Source organism: Anomalospiza imberbis, unplaced genomic scaffold, assembly GCF_031753505.1.
Source record: "Anomalospiza imberbis isolate Cuckoo-Finch-1a 21T00152 unplaced genomic scaffold, ASM3175350v1 scaffold_117, whole genome shotgun sequence".
NCBI classification, from domain to species: domain Eukaryota; kingdom Metazoa; phylum Chordata; class Aves; order Passeriformes; family Viduidae; genus Anomalospiza; species Anomalospiza imberbis.
The window spans coordinates 63,935-87,529 of record NW_027099562.1 but is presented as its reverse complement, the minus strand read 5'-3'; the positions used below and the strand labels follow the sequence as shown (position 1 = coordinate 87,529).

Sequence of the window (23,595 nt, the reverse complement as noted above, 5' to 3'; positions counted from 1 at the left end):
CTGGGCCTGTTCTGCTGTTGTCACGACCCACTGGTCAGGGGAATGATGTTCAGCATAAATTCTCACCAGGCTGAACAAAGCCACTGGACACATGTCAGGAACTCCTATGTTTCATTGTACAGTCACTGTAACTCTGGCAACCAGCCCACTGCTTAGACTCAAAAGGTGTTGGCCAACAAGCCTGTAAATTCTGATTGCACACTTCCACAAGGTGCTGCCTAACAAGCCACAACACATTTCCATAAACTTCCCACTTGCACAAGGAAGTTCACTACAGAGTATGGGGTGGAATATGGTAAGTGTGTTTTGCCCAGGAGAGGAATAAACACAGAAGAGGGAGAAAGAGAACAAAGATTGTAATCAGTATGTAGATCCCATTTTGGTCTTGCCGCATGGGTGGTCCAGAGCTGGGGTTGTGAGACAAAGAAAGTGGAAAAAAAAGGAGGGAAAAGACAGTGAGTGGGTCCGATCCACTTTATTTTCTAGTTAACCTGGTACAAGCCTTTTTGTTAACTTGACTCTTTGTGCTGTTTTGTTCATGCATGCACAGCCAGCCATTTCAACCCTCCTGCAGGAAGCGCGTTGGAGGAGGGAACGGAGCATGAAACTCAGGGGGAAGCAGGAAATTGGCTAAGAATGCACTGCCCAACCTCTGTGAGACTCTCTCCAACAATCATATCTTTCCTGTTGTAAATCAGAATGATTGAGACAAAACATAGCTATGCCTGGCCCAGTACAGCCATCAGGAGTGGTGACTGCAGAAGCACCAAAGTTTTGAGAGCAGCAGGAGCCCAGCAGGCTGGGGAGTGGATTTGGCCTAGAAAACCACCAAGCTGTGAAATACAAAGTTGTGTTTCGTGTCAGGTAAATAAAGGTAACCTGTGTAGTTGTAACTGTGAAATGTGTGGAACACGGCCATGGGACAGTTATAAAGGTGAGCTCTAATAAACAACTGAGGAAAGCATGGAAGAAGGCTTTTGAACCAATCTTTTGTTTGCAATTAACAATTATAAGTCTTAGGGTGTTTTGTAATAAGAGTATTTGAATTTTAACTTTAGAATGTTGCCTTTTGATAAGAACTTTTTTCACGTAATTAAGTCTTAAGCTGTATTGTAATAAGAACTTTTGAATTGTAACTTTAGAATGTTTCTTTGTAACAAGGATTTTAAACTGTAGCTTTAGAATGTAAAAAGGATTTAAACAAAAGAGGGAAGCGAACCTATTCCAAGCTCCTAACAAAACAGTGAAAATATCCTGGAAAAGGAAGATGGATATCAACATCACTGGTTAATGATTTCGAAAATGATTTCGAGTCTGTCACTTGCCTCTGCAGCCCCTCTCTCCAGGAGCTTCCACGAAGGGTGTTGAGTGATTGGCCAAGGGCCAGGGGTCCCCCCCTCCTCAGCTCCCCGATATGTTGTCCTGCTTGTCAATTACTTCATGTCCCACTCCTCTCTGTCCCCCCCCCGTTGGTGGACAGCCAAACCCCTGCCTTGTTTCCACCCCCTACGAAAAGGGGCTGCTCCAGTCTCCTCAGGGGCTTTCCAGCATTGTACCCCTGAGGCCAGGAGCTCCCCAGAGCCACCAATAAACCTTGGATTTTCACAACCTGGATTGTCTCCTCCCGGTTCCCTCACCATCGCTGGCAGTGCCTTCCGAGGGAAGGCTCACAACCCTTAGCTGCCCTTCTACACTCCTGAGCACGGATGGGTGGCCCCTGCAGCCGCGGTGTCGGAGCTGGCAGGGAAGCACCAAGAAGGCTCCTGGTGGACACTGCGGCAGCAGAGCAGATAGATCCGCCTGAGTGCTCTGCTGACAAGGGAACAGTCCAGGGGGAGAGGGGTGCAGGCTGGGATTTGAGCCAGGGAAGGGAGGTGGGATACTGCTTTGTATCATGCCAATGATAAAAACCCCTTATACAACTGGTTCAGGCCAGTAAAACTCCCCCAGCCCTGGAAAAATAGCAGGACACCACAGCCTGAGGGTTTTCCTCCCTTTTGATGGGGCATAACTGGCTCAACCACACTGATGTGAGAGGAGGCTTTTATGTCTTAGAAGGTGCCATAAGCTATCCAAGACCCTTGAAGTGCTCCCAGACTAGTTTCTGGGGCCTTCAACCAGAGGACTGTGGATGAGCCACAGTGCTGCAATGATCCATGGTGTTGTATCTTGCATCTGTCTGATGCAGAGTTCTCCAAAAGAGAAAGATCATCTTGGAGGTCTCCCTGGGAGGAGTCTGGGGCTGCTACCCATGACCACAGAGCACTGTAAGAAGTGGGAGGAATCTCAGGTGGATCCCAGAAGATAGAGTTAATGCCAAATGAGAAACGGTCACCCCAGATTGCCTTTCTTGGAGGAGCCTTGAACTGCTACTGGGTTTTCAGGAGACTAAACCAGCTGTGTAAAGCCTTTAGGAGATGCCTGGGAATAGTCTGGGGTGGGTCCTTGAGGATGTACGTCCCATGGACAGAAAAGAATGATCTTGGATACCTTCCCTGGAGAAATCTGGGGCTACTATTTGGGATTTCGGGTGCTGAAATAAAAGACAGAAAGACTCCAAAAGATGCATAACAGGTGCCTAATGAGGAACCTAGAAAATGCTATTTCCACAACAAGAGAAAAATCATCTTGGGCAGCTGTGGATGGCAGCCTGGTCAGGGAGAGAGAAATGGCAATCGTTTCTCACAGTGGCTTGTGAGAATTTTTAGAGAGTTGTAGGGATGTGACACCTTGTTAGTCTAAATAATCTGCAGGTGGTGTTTTTCCACCTTGCTTTTGTTCCTCTCAAGGACGGTGTGTGAGAAAGATGTTTTTATTAACTAATCAGTCAAATAGAATGTGTCATGTAGGTCTGTTTAAGCCAGTTTCCTTTCCATTAAGGCCTTCTTTTCTTCCTTTTTACGCTGCATCTCTCATCTGTTCTTGTGTCATTCTTGGCACAAGGGTGACAGGCAGCTTCCCTGGAGGAGTCTGGGGCTGCTGCCTGGGATATCAAATACCTAAATTAAGATGAAAAGACTGGGAGATGTTTGGGAGAATTTCAGGGAGATTCCAGCAGATACACTTTTGTTCAAAACGAGGAAAATCTCAGGTAGCTTACTTGTAGGAGTCTTGGACTACTACTCAGGATGTCAAGATTTATCTGTATTAGTAAACAGACTCTGAGATGCTTGGGATGAGTCTCAGCTGGGTCCTCGAACAGAGAGCTTCTACCAAAGAGCAAAACATCACAGGCAACTTCCCTGGAGTAGTCTGTGTCTGCTACCTGGGATATAAGGTCTTGAAATCACAGATCCAAAAGCCCCAGGAGGTGACTGGGAGGAGTCATGGGGTCATCCAGGATAATTACCTCCAGAAGAGATAAAACATCTCCAGTTGCTTCCTTGGAGTGCCCAGGACATCAGGAATTTAATAAGTAGAAGTAAAAATCTATTCAAACTCTGGCCAGCCCAGCCTAGCTGAATGCAGCCAAATCTGGCCGAGCCCGGCTGAACCACTCTGCCTGAGCTGGTTGTGCAGCCTCCCCTATGGACGGGGTGGCTCCTGCAGCCACTGGTGCTGAGGCCCCGGCCCCGCGCTCAGGCCCCTCCTGCCCCTGCGAACCTGAGAGGAGTGACTGTGGGGGAAGCAGGCATCAGGTGCAGCAGGAGCACAGTGGTGTCACCCCGGGACGGCCTCCACTGCGAGCCAGATGACGGGAGGGCACAGAGGAGCAGAGCGTCCTGCAGAGCATCCCCTGCCTGGCTTGCACCAGGAGTGAGAGAACCCATCCCAGTAAAACTGCAGTGCTGCTCCATGTCTGCCCAGCCCAGAGTTCTTCCCCCTTTTTGGGATCCCTCAAGGACTCCAGAGCTATTCCTTGGCACCCAGTCAGCCCTGTCCCACCATCACAATGCCCATTGGCCTCCTTCTTAGACGGTTCCTCAGTGGGGGGACATGACTCTGGGGTTGCTCCAGCCTTATGCCATGTCATGCCACTGCAGGTACCACTAGATCAGGAAAGGTCACCGTGGCAGGGTGGATAATGCATGCTCTACCTGAAACCATCAGTACCCCCAGTTCTGAGGGACCTGCTGCCTCCATGAGGAGCAGCACACACGGAAGAGTGGGCTATGTCCTACAACCCACCGGCCACCACTGCCAGCCCCAGGCTGTCAATAAACCTTGCCTAGGGCTACTCACTGCAGTGAAATGGAGGGACACAGGCATCAGAGCTGGTGGCTGTGTCCCCATCCTCCAGCCCTGCACTGCCATGGTGGGGACATAGAGCCTCCAGCCATGGGCTCCTGGTCCTGCTGCAGGGATGTGTATAGGGTCTCAGGTCCCCCACCTCACCAGACAGACCCACTAATACTTTAATGAGAGCTGACAAGTGCTCAGGCCAAGCATGTCCAAGCACATTAGCAAGGGGAGTCACCCCACCGCAGCCAGCTGCTCACAGGAAGGGCCTGCTGGCAGGTGTGGGCAGCACCTGTGGGCACTGCTTGCCTCATGCCGGCAAGGGCTGGGCTGAGGATTGGGTGAAGCCAGTGGTACCACAGCCACCAGTATGCCCCAGGCTATGGGTGGTGCCACAGCCACTGGCACCCACAACCCCCGATTCCTCCCTCCCTAAAAACTACACCTGCCTTCTACCACCCATTTATTTACAGAAACTGAAAATTAAAACCACACCTGGGGCCAGCACAGACCTGTGGAACCCAGTTCCAGCCACTGGAATCTCCCAAGTCCCCCACCAGGCAGCTGGGGGCAAAAACAACCCAGTCCCAAGCATGGCTCTCCCCCACTTCCCTCACTGCAGGAGGGGTGTGCAGTGTCTCTGTGGTCTGGCCCATGGCCAAGGGGGTCCAGTACCACTCTCCATGGATGTGAGAGCATGGAGTAGGCAGGAAGAGCAGCCCAGCCCTCACTGCTGGAGCTGGAGGTTGGTGTGCAGCAGCCACTCAATGGTTTCCAGCAGGTAGGCCATGCCATAGTGCCGGGCAATGTTCTGGAAGATGCTGACATGGTCCATGAAGACCTGGGGAGAGGAGAACAGAGAGGGAGAGGGGAAGGAGGCTGCCCAGCATGCTGGGCAGCAGGGGGCTCTGATGGAGTGGCTGGGCAGGGCTGGCCAGAGAGCAGCCTGGCCACGGCATGTGCAGTTAGAGCAGAGGCAGAGGCACAGTGCACCTTAGGGCCCCTCACTGAGCTGCTGGGCTGGGGCTGGGCTGAGTAAGTGTTGAAGTACCTGGGAGGAGATGGTGAGGGCAAAGTCTCCAGCACAGCTGCAATACACAGGCATGTGTGTCTCCTTCACGCCATGACACTTTTTGCAGACCTGGAGGCCAAGGAGATTCAGGTGGGTCAAAAGATGAGGCCAAGCCCCTCTGCCATTGGCAAAGTGAATGTGTCCAGGCACAGATAACCACGGGTATGGGCAGAGTGGGAGATCCCTGTGCTTACCAGGTCCTGCAGCACAAAGGTCATCAGCTTCTTCTGCAGGGCTTCCACCAGCGCCATCTCGATGGCATCGGTATCATACTGCACATGGCAGCTGGGGCAGAGCCAGCCAGGCAGCACCAACCTGTCCTAGGGGCAAAGAGAGGGACATAAGCACCCCAAGTCCCATGCACTGGGATAGTGGAACTTGTTTCTGGAGAGGACAGAACATAAGCCAAAGCCCAAGCATACTCAGATCCATCACATGCAGCTAGAAAAGATGAACAGAAAATTAGCTTTAGGTGAGGATGATCATGGGCAGCAGGCAGAGCTGCAAAACAAAGGGGAGATAAAGTGGGTAAGATGATTGGCTGGCCTCCAGCGTTGGGGCCTCTATTGTCCCTAGGAGAGAGGATGCACCTGGGAAAGGGCAGGGTCCTTGCACAGGTCCAAGTCCCTGCAGAAGTTGCAGTTCCTGCAGATGACTTCAGGAAGCACATAGGAGCGGCAAGGGTCCCGAAACTGGGCTGCTTCTGAGAACTCGCCCACCTCGATGAGGCGCAGCAGGTCTCGGCGTAGTTTGTTCACCTGGTTGGTTATGTTGGTATCCAGGGAGAGGACCTGCAATGATAAAAGCCAGGTGAGCCTAACAGCAGAAACTGTTCTCAGGATAGCTCAGATCCTTGTGACCCTCATATGGATTCAGGGCCCAGTAAACTGAAGATCCATCCTGGGAAAAGCTGCAGCAATGGACAAGGACCAGAATTTCAGTTCAGACCCCAATCTTTCAGCCAAGGGGCCTGGCCCACCCCCACTGACCTTGCAGACATATTTGATGAACTCCAGAGCTGGGTTGTTGAGTGGCAGGTAGGAGCCAGGCAGGACTGGGAACATGTCTGAGGGCTCTGTGGCATTCTGGGAACCAGCCATCTTCTTCTGGATCTTCTGGGTGACGGTGAAGAAGCTTTGGGTGAGCTCATTGGCTACGTAATCTTGTGAGAAGGTGATCATGCCTAGATGGGTAAAGCAGACTGTTTGAAATGATTGGTGGCACATCAGCAAGCAAGGTGGGTGGCCCTCTGCCTGCAGCAGGGCTGCCCTGGGACTTGGCACTCACCAGGCATGGCCCTCAGCTCCCCTGGAGCCTCCTGGGACACCTGGCTGGTGCTTCTCCTCTTGATGGGGGTGCTCCCAGGGGTGTTACGCTGCAGTTCCTCCTTCATGCTGTGGTACACAGCCACGATGTAGGCTGGGAAGACATAGGCAAGGCTCCAGCTCCTACCCAGAGTTGGCACTGGAGGGGCACAATGACCTCAGCACCTCCTCATACTGCTCACCTGATATGATCATCAAGAAGTAGCTCTGGCAGGAGCCGGCCTGGGGCAGGAACTGCACAATGTTCCAGTTGTTCTCCAGCAGCTCCTCCACATCTGACTCCCCTTTCTCCTCTTCTCCTCTCACCACCTCCTCCTCCTCCTCTTCTTGACTCTCCTCCTCCTCCAATATCTTGCTGGTGTCCTTCTGGGGGTCCCAGGCACAGCAGTTCCTCATGCCCAGCCAACACCTCCCTGCTCTGCTCCCAAGGGACAGGGTGCTTCCCATCTCTTACCTCCCCATAGTGGATGCGAGAATCCACTTTTCCCTTGATACCTCCATAATTTGCTGGGTCCATCCAGAGCAGGAACTCCCAGCAGCGGGAGAACGAGATGGTCAGAGAGTGGAAGATCTCCTTGGAGTGGATGCTGGAGGGAGGAAACTGCTGTCAGTTCCTGTGTCAGCAGCATCTCTTCTCCATAGGACACTGTGGGGAGGTGGTGCTGGCCAGGAGAGAGGGGCATCCCCTTTCCCACTGGACCCCTGCTAAGGATCCTAGGGGAAGTCATGGCTCTCTGTTCTTGTGTCAAGGTGCCTATACCACAGCTGGGATGCGGACAGCCAGCCAGGGGACAAGTTGCTGGGCATCTCAGGCTCTCCTGGAGGTCTCTTCAGGATTGAATCCTATGAGTATACTTGGAATACTGCCTATAGAGGGCAGCTACAGACAGATCACTACTCCAGGCATGACAACAAGAGAACTGGGAAGCTTTGTCCCTTCAGTAGCTTTGCCAGAAAAAGTAATAAATTCAGTTTTGAGGTGCATTAGAAGGCAAAAGGTCAGCATACTCCTCCCTGGCCCTGAGCCCTGCCCCAGCCCCATCACCCCGGAGCCTCATCTCTGGGTGCACCTCACCTGTTGATGATGTACTCCATGTAGCTGATGGCATCCTCAATGTGCCGCTTCTTGGTGCACAGGATGATGCGGTTGAAGTTGGCGTAGACCACAGAGGAGCCCAGGCGCTTGAACTCAGCCACCAGCCTGCAGCAGGGCACAGGGTGGGGTCAGTGGGTAGGAAAGCAATGCCTGAGGGGCAGATGTGACCCAAAGAGCATGTGTTGATCCCTCAGCCTAGAGTCAACATGTAGCAACACTGGGCAAGGAAAGTCACCCAAAGAGGATGAGAGGTCCATCTTATTGCCCACCTTTCTGGAGAATCACTGTGGGTGCCAGCATCCTGGTCACTAACATCACACCTCTCCATTCCCCATCCACCAGACTGGCACACTTCAGACCTTTTACTTACTGCAGGAAAAGCTTCTTCATCATGTTGTGGAGCGTGCGGTGCAGTGCTGGGTCATAGAGCAGGGAGGAAGGAGAGCGGAGCCAGCGGTAGAAGTGAATGACCTGGTTGTCTGCATAGACGTTGTGGTACTGCGTAATCTCCTTCACCCAGCTCACCACCATGCTCTTCAAAATCCTGCCAGCGAGCAGAGACCGGCATCATCCCACCAGCAACCCCTTCCTCCTTTCCTGACAGGGACGTGTTTACAGACACACTACAGGATTTAGAATAGGAGCTCCCTTCTTCAGCCCTCAGCACATAATATGTACCTCTATATCCTGGTGGAGCATGAACAAAGGAGAAAGCAACATCCCCACACATCTGCTAGCTGAGGCACCAGGCAGCTCTGAGGATCTTCCAATGTGTTGGAGAAGATGCCTGCCATGCACTTGAGGACTGGATTTATACTTAGAGCACCCTACAAGCCCTATTTCTGGGGAACGGCTAAACCCTGAGGGGACCTGCCAGGATGGAGACCACCTGCTCTACCGTCTGCTGTTTCTCAAGCCACACCTGAAAGTGTTGGAACAGAGGGCAGTCTCATCATAGCTGGCTGGGATGTTGGCAGCTTGGTTCCCTGTCACCATGTCCTCCAGGGATGCCTGCTGAATCACATCGAAGCTAATGCTCATGCTGGAGCCTCCTTCCATGTCATTGACGTGGTGGGACTGCAACACGGTGTTCACAGCCAGGCTCTGGATGTCCAGCTCCAGACACACTAAGAGCAGACACAGCTGTCAGCAGGGAGGCAGGGAAAGGACTAGGAACACCCTCCCCCTGCTGCTGCCAGAAGTGCTTTTCACAGGTACAGGTGATCTGTAGATGCTACTGTATTCAGAAGGCAGATGCTTTCATAGGCATGACTGGACCTTCATAGGTGTTGATTGAGCCTTGTCTTTCAACAAGACTTGGACCTACTGACCCTCTGGGGACCAACAGTTTTCCTGGAGGCTGCAACAGTGGACCTCAGAAGAACTCATTACACTCAAACTGCCTAAGAGAGACCTGTCCCAGTGTGACCAGTGATGACCAAGTGAGCTGTCCTTGGGCTGACAACATTGCAGCTGGACTGCCAAGTGCTGCTGTCGTTGGTCATTGGTAAAGAATCCCCATTTTGATGCCTACAGATGTTTCAGATGAGCCTTCCCTCCTCCTTACTCATACAGATGCTGGTTACAACTGTTACCATAGACTCTTTGGGGATTGCATCCACACCTCTGCAGGACTCACAGAGCAAGATCCAGCTCTGCCCCAGTCAGTGCTACCACCTTCCTCCCTCTTCACCTGTGGAGTAGCAGCCAGGGTTGTTGATCTCAACTGAGGCTCTCTCATCAAACTCCATGACCAGGCGGTTGTCATCGGCCTCCTTCCCCCCCAGGTCAGGGCGGGCCGTGGGGGACAGCCATAACAGGTGGTTGTGACGACGAAGGTGGCGTGAGAAGAACAGGTCGGAGCCGAAGGTGGAGATGTCATCAGGGAGGTTTCCAATGGGGATGTGGTAGTACCTGAGGCACAGAGACATCAGTGGTCATTGGCATGAGCATGGCTGCAGGGAAAACAGGGACCCTGACCATCCCCTCAAGGGATGAGGCAGCTCCTGTGGTTCCACTGAGGGCATGGCAGCCTCAGGGGAACATGGCCACCTGGGTACCTGCTCATCTCAAAAGCCTGGGAAAGGCAGGTGTCCAGGTTGAGGTAGTGGCGAATCATGCGGCGGGCAGCATGGCGCTGCCAATCCAGGACCGAGTAGCTGATGTCATCTACCAGCCGGATGGGGACTAAGGGGAACTCCTCAATGATGGGGATCCCACTGGCCAGCTGTTTCAGGTCCCAGTTGGACTGCACAGCCACTAGCGTGGGGCCCCGGCGCTCGTCCTGCACCAAGAAGAAAGAGACATGTCCTGATGCACCTCTCACATGCTCAACAGGAAGCTGGTGGTGTCAGGTGCCCCATCCCCACGGTCCTGGGACAGCACACCCCAGCATTCCTGAAGCATGCACCCACCTCCAACACCACCAGCTCAGCGCAGGGATGAAGCGAGATCCTGAGGTGGCCTTGCTGCTGGCACTGCCCCGGATAAGCCCCCCACAAGCAAAACAAGCACCCACATCACAACCTTGGGTCCAGCAGTTACATGCAGGTGTTCTTGGAACTGGTGTACCAGTGCCTTCCACAGCATCCTTCCCTTAGTCCAAAAGGTCCCACTAAAACCTTCCCCACACCTTCATCTCACCTTGTAGCCCAAGAGCAGCCGCTGGACACCTCTGTAGATAGCCTTAGGGTCAGTCTCAGCGCGCACCTCGAAGGTGTGTTTGTCTGGGGGCAACAGCTCCTTGCCCACTTTCTCCAGCAAAGCTGCACGCTCCACCGAGAACAAGGTGGTGAGGTTTGGCATCTGGTTGCTGCGTACCTGGGCGCAAGAGGGACCAGGTCAGAGCAGGGGAAGAGCGACCCTGAGATGTGCAGTGCCAGGGGCCCTGCCGAAATATGGCAGGAATGTGCGATGTATGGAGAAACCTCCTGCTGCCTGGCCGTACCAGGTCTGGGGGGAGAAGGGACCTTTAAAGGTCATCTAGTCCAACCCCCTGCCACAGACAGGGACAATACATCATTTCAGAATTGTTTAAGTTGGAAAATACCTTTATGATCAAGTCCAGCTGTTTACCCAACACAAGGCCACCACTAAACCATGTCTGCATGTGCCACATCATCACATCTTTTAAATCCCTCCTGGGATGGTGACTTCACCACTGTCCTGGGCAGCTGTGCCAGGGCTTGACAACCCTTTTGGTGAAGTTTTCCCTAATATTCATCCTAAACCTCCCCTGGTGCAACCTGAGGTCAACTAGACCAGGTTGCTCCAGGCCCCATCCAACCTGGCCTAGAACACTTCTGGGGATAGGGCACCCACAGCTTTGCCAGCAAACCTGTGCCAGGGCCTCGCCACCCTCACAGGGAACAATTTCCCCCCAATATCCCACCTAACCTTGCCCTCTGGTAGTGGGAAGCCATTCCCCCTTGTTCTGTCACTCCATCCCTTGTCCAAAATTTCTTTCCAGCTCTCTTTAGGCACTGGAAGGGGCTCTAAGGTCCCCCTGGAGCCTTCTCTTCTGGTTGAACACCTCCAGCTCTCCCAGCCTATCTACAAAGCAGAAGCACTCCAGCCTTCATCAGAGCATCTCTGTGGCCTCCTCTGAACTTGCTTCAGCAGCTGCACATCCTTCCTACGTTGCAATCCCCAGGCTGGAGGCAGCTCTGCATGTGGAGTCTCACCTGAGCAAGGCAGAGGGGCAGAATCTCTCCCTTCCCTGCTGCCCACACTGTGGGGAACAGTCCAGGAAATGGGGGCTTTCTGGGCTGTCAGGACACATGGCTAGGGCATGTCCAGCCATCAGCAGCCCATTTTCCACTCTCCACAGCCCTCCTTACCTTGTCCAGCACAAAGATGGCAGCCTTGCGCTGTGAGGGGATGAAGAGGCCCAGGAGTGCCTTGCTGCCCTGAGAGCTGTGGTACAGGTAGATGTGGCGAATGCTTCCTGGGGACACAGAGCATAGAGCATCAGTGGTGCCCATGGGCACCAGGTGCCCCAGGAGCCTCTCTCCCAGAATGCCTCACCTGGCTCCAGGTAAGTGAACTGAGCCAGTGAGCGCATCTCCAGGTGCTCGATGTTGAAGGTTTCAGCCTCTCGCCCTGCCAGGTGCCGGACGAGCTGCCTGCTGACCATGCACACACAGCCCAGGTGGATCAGGGCACGGAAGAGCAGTGGCACCTGGAATGATGGGGAGAGATGTGATGGAATGACTGCTACTAAGCTCTTCTTGGGGGCTGCAGACCTAGAATAACCCAGATTAAAACCCACAGGTATCTGAGGTGCCTTGGCATGAGTTTGGTAATATCAGCATTGCTAAAGGTATAGAACAGGTATCTCAAAATCCACATCTTCCTATCTAGGCCCAGATCCTACCATCAAGGTACTTTGGAGGACATGTGGAGCAATATTTGGGCAGCCATGCTGCTCTGCAACTTGTGGTTTGTCACTCTGAGGTAGGGGCTCCATTTGAACCTCCAGATAAACAGCATGGTGGGAGATTCACCACAGATCCATCCTGTTTTATTAAATGTGTAGCTATCAAATCCACTGCTGCAGGAGACTCTTGAATGGCTTGCTGAGGAACCTAGTCCCAAACTAGTGAGAAGCAATAAACATTTCTTGCCTGATTGCTCTTCCCTTGCACTAGTTTCAGTTGTAGAGGCCCCTCGCATCTCTTCAGCAAGATGAAGCGTTCCCATCTAAGTTCCATTCCCGAAGGCAAACTCTTCCCTTTCCTGCATCCCTCCCTTACTCCTGCTGCATTTTTTGGGATAATGATCAGAACTGCACTGCAGATGTTTAAAGATCAAGACAGATCTTTCCTTGCCCAAGTCAGTGTCCAGCTGGGTTAACTATGTCTCTGAGGATGGAAATTCCACAACCCCCTTGGGCAACCTGCTCAACAATATTTTCAGAAGTTTTTTCTGAAATTTACACATCATTTTCATGTTTTAGGTTGTGTCCCACTGTTGCCCATTCTTTCCTGGGCACCAGAGCAGAACCTAGCTCTTCTCCACTCTTCCAATTGAGCAGGTCCCCTGAGCCTCTTCTGGGGTGCACAGTCCAACTCACTCAACCTCCCCTCAGATGACAGATGCTGCTACCCCATGACCATCTAAATCCCTTCATATGTTTAAAATTTCTCCATGCCCTTTGTTTTACTTCAGCTGCTCATTTTAATTTCCCCTTAACTTCCTGGTATTTCCTCTTCCACATTATTAAACACTACTAGAGTGGAGGAGACTCATGTTTTTCTAGAGGAAGGTCTATAGATATAAATAATTTGGGTATTTTCAATTGCTGATGGCATATGTGGTTTAATCTTTTACCACCACAGGATTTCACAGCCTCCACATAATCATTAAGAGTTGTGCCTTGCCTTGAGAGACCTTTCTTCAAATTTTTCAAAAGCAGAAACTTAAGAATAAAAAATTTTTCTTTAACTACGTCCCACTAGAATGCTTCACAGCTAATACCAGTAACTTGAGTAGCAAGTCTCCCAACTCTGTGATGATCTTTTTGCCCTTGCAGCCTCCTGCACCTCAGAAAGCATTACATAGGCAGTGGCACCTTTTCTCACAGCAAAGCTTGTCCTACTCAGGACTTTTCATCCATAATAATAATTTCAGTATCAAATTCACCTGCCTTTATGCTTTCTTTAACTCCATTCTTACAATGATGTGGTCTATTCTGCCACTTCCATACAGGCCAGGTCTTTTCACTACAATATCTTCTTTGTTAAATTCCTGTCATCAGCTTTTGATCTGCTGGGCAAACCAGTATCCTCACTGGAAGCAAGCATCCCAGGTTCCCACCTTCATTTTCAGCATTGGCAAATTGAATTTTAGCCTCACTGTTTTTTAAATAATTTCCTTTAGGTTGTTCTTGCTCTTCCTGAACTTTCAAGTTATATGCTGTTCTTTTATCTAAAGCTTTTACAACCTTGTTTTAGAGGACATGGCACTCAGACCTATGTATCACTCCACATACACTGGGTTTTTCCCCAGCTTTACTCCAAATGCCCCTTTTTCTTCCTGGTTCCAATACCAGCAGGCTGGCCCAGGATTAGTTTAGAGGAAGCTCTCAATTTCTTTCCCCAAAATTTCCTAACTCCAAATAAACTCAAGTTCCTTTCTCAACATATCATAACCCATGTGCTGATACTCAGCACTTCTGTCCATATGACCATAACTCCCAGTGTCTTGGACAACATCCAAGGTCTTGGATTTTTGGTGTTTCACCAACGGAACTCAGACCAACAAGCTACTGCTCATCAACCCTTAAAGATGAGCACTTGAAGGAGTTACCTGTGTCTCATACACTCCCTCGATGTCCGGAGCAGAGAGGTCTGCATTGATTTCGTTGATGTGTTCTTGGTACATGTCTTCAGGAACAGAGTATTCGTATAAGTTGTAAACTAAGTTTGAGCGGGGCAGGATCCTGTTTACCTGCCAAGGTAAGGGACAGCATAACTGGGACACATCCCACCACATGGCACCATTGCCAGGAGCCAGACTCTGAGTCAGGCCAGCTCCTGGGGCCCTCTCCTAAGGAAATCAGTGGGTTATGCTCATGCATGTTGCAAATTCCTGTAACAGAGAACTTGATTTCCAGGCAGGCTGGGATTAGTAGAGGGACTAGGGCCTGGATAAGGGATATCCATGGGGTAGGAGAATGAGGTGTTGTGTGGCAGATGCTCGTAAGATGCTGCTTACAGGGGAGGTGAAGTGCCTTAGCTCAATGCAAGCAGCTGTTTCCCCTTCCAGAAGGGGCAGGTCCTCACCTTCCTGTAGGCTGTTCCCTCCTCAGGCTTTGGGATGCGCTGGTTGACATAGAAGACACGGGGGATGCTCAGCTTGATGCAGTGCAGGTCACTCCCTATCACCGCCCACAGCCGGAACAGCCCAGGCTGGCTGGTCTCAGCGATCTGCAGGACGTGGGGCATGAGGTCGGTTTTAGAAGGAGATGCAACATGCCATGAGTGCTTACAACTACACTGCTGAGTGCTCTGGGGATCTATATGGTCAGTTGGTGGCTAAAAACAAAGTGGGGGGCTTAGAGAGTCATCACTTTCAGCTCTGGAGTCCCTGTGTCCTGCTATTGTCCCAGGGCACCATGAAGAAAATTCAGCCTCAGGCTGGCCAACCAGCTTCAGGGAAGGTCATCCAAGTCACTCTGAAGTCCTGGACCTGCAGCTCTGACACCTTTCTGGAGGATGATGTGGGTGACAGGGGCTGGGCTTAGGTGGCCACATATAACAAAGGTTTGTAAAAACACCTGGATGACACCACTCTACCTCTTCATTTCTACATTGTCTGCTTCTAGGCACCACTGGAATCCCGTGTCCAATGCTGGGCTCCTCAACAGAGGACACGGACATATGGAATAGAGTGAAGGGCCACAAGGAGGAAGAAGGGATTGGAGCATCTTTCATGTCAGGGAAGACTGGCACAACTGGGACTGTCCATCTCAGCAGAAAAAGCTCAGAGGGATCTCATCCACATATATATACCCAAAGGGAAATGCAGAGAGGACAGAACCTGACTCTTCCCAGTGGTGCCCAGTGGCAGGACCAGACATCATGGGCACAAAGCAGAATGCAGGAGGGTTCCTCTGCATGTCAGAAGCTTCTTCCCTGCAATGGTGAACCTGGTCCAGGTTGCCTATGGATGGAAGTGGTGCTCTCCATCCTTGGAGATATTCCTGCCCCAGCCTCAGATGATGTTTTTGCCATTCTGTGACTGTGCAGTGCTGCCCACAGGCTGAACTAGAGCTGCTTCACCAGCAGATCTACCCACGCATCTGAGAGTCACCAAGAATGACTCTGTAGGCACCTGTTCCCATCCAGATGTGTGTGAGTCTGAGGCTCTGCAGCCCCTCCTGGGCTCCCCAGGGCTAACACTTACATGGAGTAGGGTCAGGGTTCATGAACTTCACCATTTGACCACAGAGCGTAAATGTGAGGCTTGTACCCCAGACTTCTCTGTGGCAGATCCTCTCCCTGGTACCTGCACGACCTGCCAGGGCAAGTCCAGGATGCTGCGTGCTGTCCGGCGCAGGTAACTGCTCAGCCCTTTGGAGAGGGCATCACGGACCACTCCTCCACCTGCCACCACACCACCATCCTCCAGCCGCCGCCTCTTCCTCCGCTCCTGCCTCTGCCGAGCCTGCAGCTCCCACTTCTTCTGGTGGAAGCGCAGCCAGACCAGACGCTCTTCCTGAGTGGGGCGACAGTAAGCACGAAATCAGCAAAAGCACCCCAGCCCCATAACATCACACCATAGAGCCTAGCCCTCCAGCCCCCAATCCCACATCATGTTTCTGCCCCAGCTGTGAAGCCACCACCCCCTTTAATCTTTTCTGATTGCTTTTCTGTCTCCTGGTTATATTTCTCCTTGTATCCCAGAGCCATGTGTGTGCAGAGTATGGGCTCACAGAGTGCAACTGTGAAACCCACAGCTTGCTCCTGGAAGCACCCAAGCTGCTTGGATAGATGAGTACAGACAGTCCTGGGGCATCCCCTGCACAGTCTGCTTCACCTACCTTGGTGGTGCCAAGGGGTGGAGGTGGGCCCAGGATCTCCCGCCAGGACTGGGACAGCTCCAGGTCCTGGGACAGCTCTTGGCTTTCCTCTGCTGCAGGGATGCGCTTCCGCTTATTTGCAATGGGAACCAGTGGCAGAGGGATCTTGACAGCCCCAAAGTCCTCTATGTCACTGACCTGTGAGCTGGGTGTCCCCTCCACAGGCCGGCTGGCAAGAATCTGAGAGAGCAAGGAGAGCAGGAGGATGGGGACTGCAAGAGATAAGCCTCACCAGCACTGCCAGAACCTTCCCCTCCCCCTCTTTACCTGTTTTTTGCCTTCTGAAACAAAAAGCTCATTGATTTTTTTCTGTTTGTACACATCATTCTTCTCTAGGAGTTTCTTGTGAAGCCAGTCTGGGTGTCGGACCCGTGGCACTGGGTTCTTTACCTGCAGAGTAGCTCCAAATCACACCGAGTCCCCCACACAAATCCTTCCTCCTGTCCACACCCCCCCTGGCCCGTACCTGCTGCAGGGCTGCAGGAATGGTGATGATTTTCTGGATGGTGCTGCCCAGTCTCTCGATGTAGTAGTCCCAGTCCAGGATCTGGGAAGAGGGCAGAGTTTGGGCAATAAAGAAAGCCAAGCAGAAGGGACCCCAGACACAGGATCAAACAGCCCAGTAGCACCCTCACCCCAGCCCCCTGCTTTGTGAGCACAGGAAGCCACTGCCCAGGTTGTGTCTACAAAAGGATGATCCCCTATCCCAGATGCAGTGTCATCTGCAGGGATGCCTCACTCACCGCACGGATGTTGAAGTCCTGCAGTGAGGGGCTCTTCAGCCATTTTCGGAGGTAGTGTTTGCGCACGCTGGGCTCAGCTTGGAAGATGGCAAGGGGGATGGCCCTGGGGAAGGTATGGAATCAAAGTCCCAGCACCCCACAATCTACTCTCCCAGCCTGTGGAGATCCTCCAGGCTTCTCCTAAACTCCTGCAAGGCCACTGGGCTGTACGGTGTTACCCGTTGCCCTGCTCATGGCCTATGCCAGATTCAGGTGATCACCTGGCCATGTATTCCAGCTCCCTCCCTTCCTGCTACCTGCCCATCCCCTCTTGGTTTCTCCCACACTGCCAGAAGCCTTGGCCCCTCCAGGTGAGGTTACCTCTCAGTGACAGGAGACCCTTCTGGTTTCTTGGAAATGATGAAGCGACAGCTCAGCCCTGCATCCTTCACCATCTGGTCCCCCAAAAACTCTGCCAGGCGCTTGGCAGTGCTGATGGAGGTGGACTTCTGCTCCCCGTAGTCCTCCAGTTTGCGTGACATAGACCGGTTCTCTGAGATGAGCTCAAACAGCTCTGAATCAGGCATGTTGGCAGCCTGAAGGCCAGGGAAAAGCCCAAAGTTAGCAAGAACTAATGATCAAACTTTGCTGCTTTTAGGAAGAGGGAACACCACACACAGCTGATGTGTCTCTTTACAGGGAGCCTGGGAATTGCTTCATGGTGCAGCTGCCAGTGGGGATCTATAGAAAAGAGGGTGTGTGGGTTTCAGGCTGGCTTCAGTTTGTGCCACAGCTGAGCTGTGGCAGCACAGCTTTGTGTTGTGCATGCAAAGTTAGGCTCATCAAGAATTTGTTGTAAAACAGCATCACAAAACAAAGGACTGTAGAGGACCAGAACTAAACATGTTTTGTCTCAAACATTCTGAGTATTGCTCAGAATGCTACAGGAAAGGTGTGATTGGAAGAGAGGGTCCAACGGAGGTGTGGTACTGCTGTTTTGAGCCAATTCCCTGCTACGCCGTAAGACTCGGGCTTAGTCCCCTCTCCAACACACATCCAGGAGAAGGGCTTGCTGTGCATGAAAGGGAGCAAATAGGGCCCCTCTCTTCTTTTTCTCCTCTCTTTCTCTTCCACTTTCTTTGTCTCATTGTTTTCCCCAGCTCTGGATCATCCATATGGCATGATCAAAGCAAGACCAACACAGATCTAAGGACTGGTGATATTCTTTGTTTTCTTCCCTTTGCTGAGCAAAGCAGGGCCATCATATTCTACTTCATACTTGGTATTGAACCCTGTTGTGGGAGTGGGGAGCTTGTGTAAAGGTGTGTTGTGGAGTGTTTGTCAGGACCTTTGAGTAGTGGTGCTGTGGCTCATGTGCCAGCACCTTTGTGTGATGGTGTGTTGCAGCTTGTTAGCCAGTACCCTTGAGTGTTGGTGGTCTATTGCGGCTTGTGAGCCTGTGCCTTTTGAGGAGCTTGTGGTGGGAGTTGAGAACTTATTGAAGTGTTCTGTACAAAATTAAGGGCTTGTTTGCTTCCACTCTTGTGGAAGTCTATTGTAAGAATTGGCTTGTTGACAAACACCTTTTGAGTATATGCAGTGGGCTGGTTGCTGGAGTTACAGCAACTGTACAATAGAGCATAAGAGTTCCTGACATGTGACCGGTGTTCTTTGCTCAACCTGATGAGAATTTATGATGAACATCATGCCCCTGGACCAGCAGGTCACGACAAAGACCCAGTTAGACTCTTGTTCCCTCCCACCCCCTTGTCTCATAGAATCACAGAATCATTCAGGTTGAAAAGCCCTCTCATATCATCAAGTCAAACCATTCCCCCAGCAGTACCAAAGCCACCACTAACCCATGTACCCAAGCATCACATCCACACAGCTTATACATTCCTCCAGGGACAGGGACTCCACCACTGCCATGGGCAGCCTGTGGGAGAGCTGGACAATCCTTTTGGAGATGAAATTTTCTCTATTACTCAACCTAAACCTCCCCTGCTGCAATTTGAGGCTGTTTCCTCTGATCCTGTCACTTGTCCCCTGGCAGAAGTGCCCAACTCCCACCTGGTTCTGCTCTATTTGCCAGAGTTAGAGAGTAAGAATGTCCCCCCTGAACCTCCTCTTCTCCAGCTCTTTCCCCTTCTCTGGACATGCTCCAGCCCCTCAATGTCTTTCTTGTCATGAGGGGACAAAAACTGACCCCAGGGTTTAAGGTGCCTCATCAGTGTCCAGCACAGGGGGATGGTCACTGCCCTGGTCTTGTTTGCCACACTATGGCTGGTACAGGCCAGGTGCCATTGCCTTTCTTGTCTACCTGGGCATGTGTTTAGTAACTGTTGATCAGCACCCCCTTTCAGATCCTTTCCTTTCAGAAGCCTTTCCAGACCCCCTGCCCCCAGCATGGAGCATTCCATGGGGTTGTTGTGACCCCTGTGCAGGACCTGGCAATTGGCCTTGTTGAACCTCACACCACTGGGCTTGGCTCATGGATCCAGCCTGTCCAGATCCCTCTGCAGGGCTTCCAGCCTTCCAGTAGATCAACACTCCCACCCAGCTCAGTGTCATCTGTGAAGTGACTGAGGGTTAAAGTGGTACAGGAGACCACTGACTCTGTGCAAGCAAAGTCCCACAGTGCCTGACCAGCTCAGATGCTCCTTCCCAGGCTCCCCCTTGGAGCGCAGATTTGCTGAGCTGTGCCTACCTTGCTGTAGAGCACATCCAGCCAGTAATCAGCCACCTTGGCCACGGAAGCATAGACCTCCTCCAGGGTGCTGCCTTTCAGAAAGGCTTCGAACACAGACGACTGGAATATCTTCACCAGCTGCAGTTCTCCCCGGCGTTTCACTTCAAATCCCTTCAGCTCGGCCAGGGACCCATCCTCATTGAACACGGCGTACCTAGGAAAGAGTGTGAATAAACCTGGCCTACACCAAGGGATGCATCCCCCAGGGTGCCACTGGTGTCCCTCCTGCCAGGGTGCTGCTCCCCATGCCTTTGTGCCACCATCCAGCACATTCAAAGGAGCCACAGAAGCACCTGGATAATCTCAAGTATCTACAGCTTCTCTAACAACCATTTTACCTTGGTCTGGAAAAGGACATCAGCTCTTGCCCCAGCTCATCCACACTGACTCATCGAACTACAGGGGAAAGGACCTTTAAGATTATCCAATCCCATGTCCCTGCCATGGGCAAGGACACCTTCCCCTAGGCCAGGTTATTCCAAGCCCTGTCCAGCATGGCCTGGAACACTGTGGAACTGCCAAAGCTTTTCTGGGCACCCTATGCCAGGGTTGCACCACCTTCACAGACAAGAATTCCTTCCCAATATTTCATCTAACCCTGTCCTCTGGCAGTGGGAAGCCATTCCCCCTTGTCCTGTCCTTCCCAGCCCTTGTCCAGAGTCCCCCTGCAGCTCTTTCGGAGCCCCTTTAGGCCCTGTAAGGGGCTATGAGCTCTCCCTGGAGCCTTCTCTCTCCATGTAAACACCCCCAGCTCTCCCAGCCTGGCTCCAGAGCAGAGGGGGCTCCAGCTCTTGGAACATCTGGACTCAATCCAGCAGCTGGATTCAATCCAGCAGCTCCATGTTTTTTTGTGCTGAGCACGCCAAACCTTGATGCAGCCCTGAAAGTGAGGAATGACCTTAACTGGTGGAGGATGACCTTGACTGTGTGTAAGTAAGGGTGGGAGATGAGAGCCCAAGTGGGGAAATGAAGATATTAGGAAGAGATTTAGAAAGAAGGAAACTGGCAGCTCCAATGCTAGCAGAGGGGTTGAGAGGAAACTGGATGCAGCCATGACACACCTAAGGGAACATTCCCCCTCTTGCCTTTTCTCTTGCATTGTTTTGCCTTTCACAGCCCTGAAAATTATCTGTATGTCTCAAAAAAACACCAAACTACCATTGTGGGAATGACCAGTGAGGAGAGGGGATGCTCAAACCTGCTTGGCTAGCTCTTCTCCCACATACCCCCAATTCCCACCAGGCACAGCCTTTCCTTCCTCCACAACCACGGGTGCTTGCAGCTACCTTCAGGCTGTTATGCTTGGAGAGTGATCAGGAAATAAATGCCCTTTCTTAGATCCCTAAACTATAGGAATCCAGAGGCCCTGAGAGGAGTCATACAGGCACAGCCCACTCAGAGCTGAGCAACACTTTGACTCCTGCAGAAGGGTCTGAATGCCTGGAGAGGAACACTGGCAGGGAATGGTGTGTGCTGAACCTTGTCCTGTCAGGGATTAAGCACAAAACTGTTGAGAATTGTGAGGACAGAAGGTGCTGGTGTTCCCAGCAACAGCATGTTTTGGAGTCAGACCCAGGTCTTTGGGCTGCCACGCAAAATAATGGATGCTACTGCTCTAGCTCACATTCTTGGTTAGGAGGTGGTCGTTGAGAAATCAGTGAAGTTTGCGTACAACTATCCTATAATGTGACAGTAATGGCAGAACCAGTCCTACTTACAGATGGAGAGGGAAGGGGAAACACATAGGAGAAGTGTTACTGGAAGTCTGTGAACTCTTGAAAGATAGGAAGGCAGGAACTACTGAGTTTAAACAGATTAGACTGAATACAAGCAGTATTAGAAATCCTCAGAAGGAAAGTCAATGTTTCCCTGCACCCCTCAGAGCCAAACAGGCAGATGTCTGGTCACTAGGCTAGAGAAAAGTAATTTTGCTGTTATCTGCTAAAATTTACTGCCATAGTAGCTGGATTTAATGATCTTATGTAAGGAACTTGTAATTTAAAGCCAGTGAGTGAGTCAAATACTGCTGGCTCTGGAGGCAAGAACCAACATGCCCCACATGCACAAAGGCAACAAGATCCTTAGTCTTTCAACTCAGGGAAAGAGACACTATTTCAGGCTTTGAAATCTCACCTTTTCTTCAGCTTCTTGCCCTCCTCTTTGGAGGCTGGAAGGATCATGGCCAGGTATGGACCATCCACTTCAAAAAAGATGCTGTTCTCTGAGCGCGTGACATAGGTGAGTGAGGCTGGATCCTGCAGTTCCTGGTACTGGTCATTTGTGAAGCCTTCCTGTGGCACAGTCCCAGGAGAACAGTTGCAATCTACAGCTGTTGGGTCACACCAGGGGATGCCCCTGGGACACACCCTGCCCAAAGGGACACCTGAGCACCCCTCTGGAGCTACAGCACAATATAGGACTCAAAACACAAAAGGACTCAAACACAAAAAAAAAAGGACAAAAATATAGGCACTTTTCCTGCCTGTTGAGAAGGCTTTGGACCCTAAAATGATATTTTCTTCTCTTATCAGAGCCTGGAGTGAGCAGAGGATAGGTTTAGACCTTGTGCTGGACTCCCTACCAGCACAAGTAAGCATGCACCCAATCTGGCCTCTTACAGACCCCCTTCTCTAATGGAGGATATTGAGCCTCTTTCTCCACTCAGATGCTCTCCAGGGCCATCACCCCCAACATCTCACCCACTACGTAGGGAGTGGAGATGGAAGAGGGGTTCTCCCTACTCATCAGCTCTCCATCTCCTTTTCCCAGGCTACAGAGCTGGCCTGGACAGGTGCCAAACTCACCTTCACCAGGATGTTCAGCATGGCACCTGGGTAAGAAATGGTTACTTTTGGCTTCTTGATATTGGTTGACTTGATGACAAAGTTCTCTGGAAAGCTGTTGGGAAGGACACACCAAATCCCATCGGTATCCAGTTCTAGAGGTCTCCTAAGAAAGAAAGGAAGGAAGGAAGGCCACTTCAGGAGCAGAGTGGATGAGAGGAGAATATCAGTTGTGTGCCCCCCGTTAAGACAGCAGCAGCCTGTTCCATCCACTCTGTTCCCTTCTGCAAAGCAAACCCTCAAATACAACAGCAGTGTCAGGAATCTGAATGCTCATAGAATCAGAGAATCACAGATCACTTGAGGTTGGAAGGGACCTTAAAGCTCATCACATTCCAACAACTCCTTGTCATGGGCAGGGACAACTTCCCCTAGAGCAGGTTACTCCAAGCCCTGTCCAACTTGGCCTTGAAACATTTCCAGGGATCCAGGAGCAGCCACAGCTTCTCTTGTGGGCAACTTGTGGAGAGAAGAATTTCTTCCCAATATTCCATCTAACCCTGCTCTCTGGCAGTGGGAAGCCATTCCCTCTTGTCCTACCACTTCTGGTCGTTGCCCAAAATCTGTCTGCACCTTTCTTGGAGTCTCTTTAAGCACTTAAAGGGACTCTAAGGTCTCCCTGGAGCCTTCTCCAGGATGAAAACCCCCAGCTTTCTCAGCCCTTCTTCCTCATAGGAAATGTGTTCCATCTCTCTGAAAACTTAGGTGTTTAACATGCTCCCACATCTGTCCTAGATACAGACAGACCTTCTTCAGCTCAGCACACACTCACCCAATCTGCTCAATCAGCTCTCTGGCCTGGGTGATGATATTTGCCCCTGTGAAGCAGACAATGCCAGCCATTTCCATGGAGTACCAGCGAGCTCTGTGAGCAGAAGAGTCTCAGTTAAAACCAGGACATGGCTCCCTCCAAAACCTAGCTGTGGAAGGGTAGGAGGATTGCTAGGGGAAGAAAGGCAAGAAACAATACTGGGCATTGTTCTCCTACAAAATTCTCTACTTATGATGCTCCAGAAAAGCTG

The 23,595-nt window shown here is 51.5% G+C and overlaps 1 protein-coding gene across 3 annotated transcripts in view; it reads right to left on the bottom strand.

The window, feature by feature from the left end:
- Nucleotides 1-4,629: 4,629 nt before the first annotated feature.
- Nucleotides 4,630-23,595, bottom strand: part of POLE (DNA polymerase epsilon, catalytic subunit) — a 33,798-nt gene continuing 14,832 nt past the window's right edge. The window contains exons 21-48 of one of the 3 annotated variants that reach the window (XM_068177879.1): nucleotides 23,346-23,438; nucleotides 22,535-22,679; nucleotides 21,864-22,021; nucleotides 19,689-19,884; nucleotides 17,360-17,574; nucleotides 17,000-17,102; nucleotides 16,723-16,803; nucleotides 16,524-16,646; nucleotides 16,218-16,436; nucleotides 15,683-15,892; nucleotides 14,458-14,601; nucleotides 13,982-14,122; nucleotides 11,699-11,852; nucleotides 11,512-11,618; nucleotides 10,316-10,492; nucleotides 9,733-9,956; nucleotides 9,366-9,586; nucleotides 8,595-8,799; nucleotides 8,043-8,216; nucleotides 7,652-7,777; nucleotides 6,986-7,163; nucleotides 6,759-6,918; nucleotides 6,539-6,670; nucleotides 6,241-6,434; nucleotides 5,842-6,042; nucleotides 5,446-5,571; nucleotides 5,231-5,320; nucleotides 4,630-5,020 (exon numbers count right to left, since the gene is read on the bottom strand). In XM_068177879.1, coding sequence (XP_068033980.1) covers nucleotides 4,907-5,020; nucleotides 5,231-5,320; nucleotides 5,446-5,571; nucleotides 5,842-6,042; nucleotides 6,241-6,434; nucleotides 6,539-6,670; nucleotides 6,759-6,918; nucleotides 6,986-7,163; nucleotides 7,652-7,777; nucleotides 8,043-8,216; nucleotides 8,595-8,799; nucleotides 9,366-9,586; nucleotides 9,733-9,956; nucleotides 10,316-10,492; nucleotides 11,512-11,618; nucleotides 11,699-11,852; nucleotides 13,982-14,122; nucleotides 14,458-14,601; nucleotides 15,683-15,892; nucleotides 16,218-16,436; nucleotides 16,524-16,646; nucleotides 16,723-16,803; nucleotides 17,000-17,102; nucleotides 17,360-17,574; nucleotides 19,689-19,884; nucleotides 21,864-22,021; nucleotides 22,535-22,679; nucleotides 23,346-23,438 — 4,411 coding nt within the window. In that variant the 3' untranslated portion in view covers nucleotides 4,630-4,906. Of the gene's footprint in view, nucleotides 5,021-5,230; nucleotides 5,321-5,445; nucleotides 5,572-5,841; nucleotides 6,043-6,240; nucleotides 6,435-6,538; nucleotides 6,671-6,758; nucleotides 7,164-7,651; nucleotides 7,778-8,042; nucleotides 8,217-8,594; nucleotides 8,800-9,365; nucleotides 9,587-9,732; nucleotides 9,957-10,315; nucleotides 10,493-11,511; nucleotides 11,619-11,698; nucleotides 11,853-13,981; nucleotides 14,123-14,457; nucleotides 14,602-15,682; nucleotides 15,893-16,217; nucleotides 16,437-16,523; nucleotides 16,647-16,722; nucleotides 16,804-16,999; nucleotides 17,103-17,359; nucleotides 17,575-19,688; nucleotides 19,885-21,863; nucleotides 22,022-22,534; nucleotides 22,680-23,345; nucleotides 23,439-23,595 lie in introns of those variants that run through there. The other 2 variants (XM_068177878.1, XR_010994870.1) reach the window with 2 other exon arrangements.